This window comes from Papaver somniferum, chromosome 8 (genome assembly GCF_003573695.1).
Source record: "Papaver somniferum cultivar HN1 chromosome 8, ASM357369v1, whole genome shotgun sequence".
NCBI lineage: Eukaryota > Viridiplantae > Streptophyta > Magnoliopsida > Ranunculales > Papaveraceae > Papaver > Papaver somniferum.
Genome location: NC_039365.1, coordinates 9,374,987 through 9,382,508, shown reverse-complemented (window position 1 = coordinate 9,382,508; position 7,522 = coordinate 9,374,987). Strand labels below are relative to the sequence as shown.

General features: G+C 40.2%; 2 protein-coding genes across 2 annotated transcripts; both read left to right on the top strand.

Annotated features, from left to right (window-relative positions):
- The first annotated feature begins 38 nt into the window (after positions 1-38).
- LOC113302549 lies at positions 39-1,171 on the top strand. Its single transcript, XM_026551479.1, has 3 exons — positions 39-156; positions 259-588; positions 661-1,171. Exons 2-3 carry the CDS (start codon positions 262-264, stop codon positions 1,000-1,002), a joined length of 669 nt encoding a protein of 222 aa, XP_026407264.1. The 5' UTR covers positions 39-156; positions 259-261; the 3' UTR covers positions 1,003-1,171.
- Positions 1,172-1,610: 439 nt separating this feature from the next.
- LOC113305043 lies at positions 1,611-2,780 on the top strand. Its single transcript, XM_026554156.1, has 2 exons — positions 1,611-2,007; positions 2,113-2,780. The coding sequence occupies exons 1-2, from the start codon at positions 1,611-1,613 to the stop codon at positions 2,778-2,780; spliced, it is 1,065 nt and encodes a 354-aa protein (XP_026409941.1).
- Positions 2,781-7,522: the final 4,742 nt, after the last annotated feature.

Sequence of the window (7,522 nt, the reverse complement as noted above, 5' to 3'; positions counted from 1 at the left end):
GATATTGTTCACTGTAGGAATGCGCTTAATCAGTTGACTGCAGACATCGTGACATGGAGACCGTGGGAATCCGCCATTGGTGTTCTTGACTCTGATGTTGGTCGCAGGGCTGTGGAGCTTTCAAACAAAAGGGTTATATTTACTTGGATTGGCAAGGTCAGTTAGTACTTTGTTTTTATATGAACATTATTACTTCAAAGTTATCATTTTATCCTCAGTTGAAGAACTTATTTTCTCTGATTACTGGTAATTTGACAGAATATGTGGTACCTAGGAGAACGATCTTGGAGGCAAAATCATCCTACTTTTGGAATTCCTAGAAATCCACCATTTAAAATTGGCGAGGTCAGTCATGAGAAAGCAAAACTTGTGAAAGAAGCTGGATGGGTAGATGCAAATATGTTTGTGAAAGCTGTTTCATATAATATGTATCTGCGATATTGGCGACATGTAACTAACTTCCATCAATTCGTGACCAAAGTCGATTGGGTAGTTGAATTACACGGGGTTGATGGTGACCTTGTTAAACACCTTATTCAACGACCTGCTCAGCATGTACCTATTCCACCACCACAACAATTATCATACGTAAGTACATCCCGTCATTATATTAAAATATATGGTAATCTCATTTCTTAATTAATTTTTTTTAAACGACAGCCTGAAGCTTATAATCTAGTTCAAGAACATGCCGATTTTAATCGTGCGTTTCGCGAGTTTGTATTATATGAAACGGAAGACAGGATGATACGTTTAAAGGCAAAAGATGAAGTAATACGAGGCCTTGCAGCTCGTAACAATTACCTGGAGGATCAGATGCAATTCCGTATGCAACAAACGCCGCGTCCCCCTATTGGATTCGGCAGTTTTTCTGAAACTATCCCACCAGCGGTGTGGGCTCCAGTGAGTCAAGCATCAACAATGTCGTCTGTTAACCCCCATCCGAGAATGACGTTTATCCCACCACGGCAAACACCATCGCATACTCCTACTGATGAATAAGTAACTTTTTAGCCTCCACTTTGGATATGTACTTTTTAGCCTCCACTTTGGATATGTACTTTTTAGCCTCCACTTTGGATACTCCTACAAAGTGCGTATGTTATCTCTATATAGGGTTACTTTTTAGCCTCCATTTTCAGACTCCATTTTCATTCTGACATGTTGATTTCTTTTCAGCCTCCGTTTCGGTACTTGTAGTTTAATTAGTGTTATTTCTTTTTAAGCCTTCATTTTCAATCGGTCAGTGTCGCTTCTTTTTAGCTATAGTCTTAGTCTTTGCAATGTCAATTCTTTTCACTCGCATTTTCAATCTGCAATGCCATAAGTGTCTATCATGTGTCTATAAAACCAATACTACATATCTCGGTGAATACAAACCAACACTGCAAATATTCTTCTTCTTCGAACTCTCCCAATCACTTCTCAAACTATACATTCCAATGGAATACTGTGACAATAACGCTGAATCTTCTTCTTCTTCGGACTCCGAATTTTCTTCTACTTCTTCTTCTGCGATCTCTGATAACAGCTTTTACTCATCAGATGAAGATGCGGTTGCATTGAGCCGAAATAATCTAGTAGTTAGTTTGGGAACTGCCATTACAAGTATGACATGGTCTCATACTCGTATAAAAATACCAAGAAATCGTGAAGCCGGAGATATACTTCTCTGGAATGACTACTTTTCTGACAACCCCACCTACCCAGCTAACATATTTCGTAGGAGATTCAGAATGCGGCGAGAATTGTTCAACCGAATATTGGCAGATGTGGTGTCTAGAAATCCTTATTTTGCTCAAAAAAGAGATGCTTGTGGCATTCTTGGATTATCCCCTCATCAGAAAGTAACTGCAGCAATCCGAATGTTAGCTTATGGATGTGCAGCAGATGCAATAGATGAGTATTTACGCATTGGAGAAACCACCGTTTTAGAAGCAACCCGTCGGTTTTGCAAGACGATTGTGGTATTATATGGGAAAGAATATTTACGCTCACCAACTGCGGGTGATGTTGAACTGTTGCTGAAAGAAAACAAAGACAGGGGATTTCCTGGGATGCTGGGGAGCGTGGATTGTATGCATTGGAAATGGGATAGATGTCCGTCAGCAGAATCAGGAGTATACACCGCGTATAAAGGGAGTGAAAGTATTGTGCTAGAGGCAGTGGTGTCACATGATCTCTGGTTTTGGCATGCGTTTTTTGGTATGCCCGGCTCCTGCAATGATATTAATGTAATGAATCGTTCTTATATTTTTCGAAAACTTATCAACGGGAAAACACCACCGGTGAACTTTGAAGTAAACGGGCATGCATATGATATGGGATATTATCTCGGTGATGGCATTTATCCACAGATTGCTACTATTGTGATGGCCATTAAACAACCAGATTCCCCGAAAAAATATAAATTTTCATCGATGCAAGAGGGAGCACGGAAAGATGTAGAGCGTGGATTTGGTGTACTGCAACAACAATTTGCCATTGTCAAACAACCTGCACGAATGTGGAACCCGGATGTGCTTGCCTATATAATGAAAACGGTTATTATTTTACATAATATGATAGTGGAGGATGAGCGTCTTCCCGGTGATTGGCCACATGAATATGACTCACGTAGCAGGTCGGCACCGGTGAATATATCGAGGGTAGGTACTGAGGAACTTTCCAGAATGAGAGCTGCACATCGGCGTCATGCTATACACAATAAAGAAACACATTTTCGCTTGCGTCAAGATTTAATCGAACACATATGGTCAAATTTTGGAGATAATTATTAAGTTGGGATGGAAATATGTTGTATCGTATTTCTTCATCGGAAAATATGTTGTAACGTTGCTTACTAATGTACTATTTATCATATAAAAATTAAAATTCACTAAAATTGACTAAAACTCACTAATTTTTTTATTAATGATAAATATTAAGGTTCAACTAATTCGGTCATGCTTTAAGATTGGTTTCTTTTGCGTTGTAGTATTTCCATCTTTCGAAGTTCGAAGTACTCTCTTGTTACAGTGTCCAATGTAGAGACATCCTTCAACATTATGGCCAAGTCATCGTCCGCTTCTTTCTTTAAATCGAGTTTTTCTTGCCTAGCTTGTTTCGCCGCAAACTTTGCCGCAAACTTAGCTTGTATTGCTTCAAACTCAGCTTGTCTCTGTCCCATCTTCATTAGTGATTGTGCTTTGTAATGTTCATTGAAACTTTGCTGCTCCTTAATTATATCCTCTAGCATTTCCTCCTGGGCATTGGATTTTGCTCTCCCTGTTTTCTTTAGTTGTTTCGATGCTTTCTTCCCCAACTGACGCTTACGTGTGTTCTCTATATCTCCAATATCTAGATCATCACTGGACTCGCCTGGAATTGTTTCCTCAATATCAGCGTTTTCCTCACCACTCTGAGAATCTTCCATTTCTTGGCCTGAATCAAACACAAACGTCGACCGTCCTGAATATTTGATACTATCTTTTAGAATTTCGTAGCACTCTTCGTGCTTAAATTTTTTGTTGCCATTACTTTCTTTGAATCGCTTTCTTATCTCTTCAACCTGTTATTATTTTCAATACTCATCAGTTCCAATTACATGTATATAATTATTAAGGGTGCAAAAATTGACGATTACTTACCCTCAAGACTTCATTCCATCCGCTATGATATTCACCATCAACTTCCAACACTTTTGCAGAATAAAGTGAAACCTGTCTACTTATTCCCTGAAATCGACTCTGGATAGAAGTCCAAGTACGTTTTGGTTTACAAGGCAGGGCTTCTTCCAACTTATCTTTGATCCGACTCCATAATACTCTTTCTGGTTGATCGGTTCCGGTAGCAGAATCTTGAGATATGGCTAAATGGATTCTACATATCATTGTATCTTCTTCTGTTGTAAAATTGGGACCTCGTGGTGCCATATTTCTATATTTCTTGAAATAGAAATTATAAATGATAAGATTATGCAGAAATAAGTTTGTCAAATGCTATATATAGATATACGAAAGAGCCGTTGCAATCTATCAAACGGTCGGAAAATCAGAAAACCAAAATCAGAATTCCAAAATATAACCGTTGGCGCACGTAATACATGCGCCTGGTAACGGACGCTCGTAATACATGCGCTCCGAACAAACGCTCATAATACGAGTGTCCGTCCCAGACGCTCGTAAAACATGCGCCCACTCCAGACGGTCCTAATATATGCGCCCATCCCAGACGCTTCTAAAACATGCGCCCACTCCATACGGTCGTAATATATGCGCCTCACTCATACGCCCATAAAACATGCGTCTCACTCATACGCCCATAAAACATGCGTCTCACACAGACGTTAATAATACGTCCGTCTCCCGCATACGGTCATAATACATGCGCCCGGAGCAGGCGCTTTTAGTAACTGCGTCCAAACCAGGCGTTTTTAATAACTGCGTCTGCTATGGGGCGTAGGTTTTATCTACGTATGGCCCGGCGGTGTTTATAATAACGCCTAACTCAAACGCTCTATATACATCCGCCCCATTATCATACGTTATTTATAAGTACGCCCGATGTGGAGCGTCCACTATACTTCCGTCTGAAATCATACGCCCACTATACTTCCGTCCCACTATAATCATTTTAGTCTCGGTTGGCGACCACATTTGGTCGCAAACCCTAATTAACTGGACTAAATATGGTTTTAGTCAGTACCACTGCGGCTGAATTTGGGACCAAATTTGGGTATAGTCCCCAAATTTGGTCATGACTGTGGTTGCTCTAAGTTCTGTATATACAACTAGCCGAGCATCCCCTTTTAGAGGCGCCCATGCATGAGTACAAGATTCTTACAAGGACACGTACATCACTTGGTGTCTTAGGTACATTTAGACACTTGTTCACATGGTGAGTCAGCCACACATTTCTTTTTGACACGTCATATAACATTCCTCCTTGGATGACCACCATTTTAAGTATGTTGCATCATTAAAACCTTGTCGGTAAAACTCGATGGGACAAAACCCGGTCGAAGGAAAAAGAGTACAACGTAGAAAATTCTTAGAATAGTGATGGACACGCATATGCTGCCTCGTTAAAACCTTGACAAGGAAAACCCAATGGGGCAAAAACCTTGGCGAAGGAAAAAGAGTACATCGCGTTATAGTCCAAAACTCCCCCTGAACAAAATCTCCGTCAATTTGTCTGCTTATATATGTGGCGCATTCCAATCCCATAAACCAGCTACCGGAAGAGCTTTGTCGGTAATGACTTGGTGAAGAGATCAGCATAATTCTCACAAGATTGTATCTTCTGTATCTCAATCTCTTTGTTCTTCTGGAGGTGATGAGCGTAAAATAACTTTGGTGAAATATGCTTTATCCTATCATCTTTGATGCAACCCTTTTTAATTTGTGTTATGCAAGCTGAGTTGTCTTCACAAATTATTGTTGGTGTACTGGTATTGGACGGTAAACCACAAGAGCTTCTGATATGCTCGACTAATGATCGCAGCCACACACATTCTCGACTTGCTTCATGTAACGCAATTATTTCGGAGTGATTGGAGGAGGTAGCTGGCATGCTCTGCTTACAAGATATCCATGAAAATGTTGTGCTGCCGCTTGTAAAGACGTATCCTGTTTGAGAAATTACTTTGCGGGGGTCCGAAAGATATCCGGCATCTGTGTAACCCTTAATCCTCGAGCAGTCTTCTGAGTCCTTTGAGTAGAAAAGTCCCATGTCCGTAGTGCCACGCAGATAGCGCAAAATGTGTCTTACTCCAGCCCAATGTCTCTTTGTTGGCGTATAACTATACCTAGCTAAGAGGTTTACCGCAAAAGAAATGTCTGGTCTAGTGCACTGAGCTAAATACATTAACCCACCGATGGCACTCAAATATGGTACTTCTTATCCAAGAAGTGTTTCGCCTTCCTCTTTGGGGCGAAATGGATCTCTTTTTGGATCAAGAGTTCTCACAACCATTGGAGTGCTGAGCGGATATGATTTGTCCATATTGAAGCGTTTGAGAAGTTTCTCTATATACGCTGATTGATGGACAAGAATTCCATCCTCATAGTGTTCAAGTTGTAGACCAAGACAAAACTTTGTTTTACCAAGATCTTTCATCTCGAACTCCTTCTTTAAGCATTTTTGTGCTTTGGAGAGTTCATCAGGAGTTCCAATAAGATTGATGTCATCTACATATACATCAATTATGGCAAACCCGGTGTTTGCATTTTTAATGAAAATACATGGGAATATAGAATTGTTCACATAACCCTGACTTAACAAGTATTCACTTAGACGATTATACCACATTCGTCCAGACTGTTTCAAATCATACAAGGCTCGATTTAATTTTAGTGAATACATATGACATGGCTTATCTGCTGACAACTGAAAACCTTCAGGGATTTTCATATAGATATATGTATCTAGTTTTCCATAAAGATATGCAGTAACCACATCCATTAGATGCAGCCTAGTCCCTCATGGACTACCAGACTAATCAAATACCGAAAGGTAATTGCATCCATTATAGGAGAATATGTTTCCTCATAATCAATCCCTAGTTTCTGTGGGAAACCTTGTGCCACTAGTCTCGATTTATAGCGAACGATTTCATTTGTCTCATTTCGCTTGCGCACAAACACCCATTTACAGCCAACCGGGTTCACATTATCTGGTGTTCGGACTGCAGTACCAAAAACATTGCGCTTAGCGAGAGAAATTAATTCTGTTTGGATTGCCTTTCACCATTTTGGCCAATCTTCCCTTTGACGACATTCCTCTATAGAGTTTGGTTCAATACCATCATCATCCAAGGCAATGTCAGTAGCTACTGTAAATGAAAATATGTCGTCAACAATCATTCTACTTCGATCCCAAACTTTTTTATTGCATGCATAATTAATATAGGCTTCCTCATTTTGAGGTCCCATTGTCTCCGTCGAGACATTCTCCTCGTCAGGAGATCTATTTTCAGAGAGTTTGGATATTTCTTTAATAATCTCCTCAACAACACTATTCGTCAATGATTGAGATTGGTTTTTCCTCTTTCGAGGAGCAGAATCCTTTGATCCAACTGGTCTTCCACGCTTACGGCGTGCTTCAGACTTGTTTGCTGCCACATCCGCATATTGTTCTACAGGAACATCGATGCGTGATGGAGCATTTTTAGCTGGCACATCTACTTTCAGTATTTTTGCTGTATCTGTAAATGCATCAGGCATTTGATTTGCAATATCTCCTGTTAATGGTTCAAGATATCGAATTATAGATTGTGAGTCAAATCCAATATATATCCCAAGTCGACGTTCTGGGCCAAACTTGGTGCGTTGTAGTGGTGCAATAGGGACATAAATAGCACAACCAAAAACACGCAAATGAGATATGTCTGGTGGATGACCTAACACATGTTGTAAAGGGGATATTGATTATTCGCACAAGGTCGATAACGTACATGAGCAACAGCGTGCAAAATAGCATGTCCCCAAGCCGAAATAGGGAGATGAGTTTTCATAAGCATAGGTAGGGCAATGAGTTGTAT

Coding starts and splice junctions, on each gene's coding strand:
- LOC113305043 (XM_026554156.1), top strand. CDS start 1,611: ATGACATGGTCTCATACTCGTATAAAAATACCAAGAAATCGTGAAGCC. Junction 2,008..2,112: donor TTTACGCTCACCAACTGCGG/GTGATGTTGAAC, acceptor GTCCGTCAGCAG/AATCAGGAGTATACACCGCG.
- LOC113302549 (XM_026551479.1), top strand. CDS start 262: ATGTGGTACCTAGGAGAACGATCTTGGAGGCAAAATCATCCTACTTTT. Junction 589..660: donor CACCACAACAATTATCATAC/GTAAGTACATCC, acceptor TTTAAACGACAG/CCTGAAGCTTATAATCTAGT.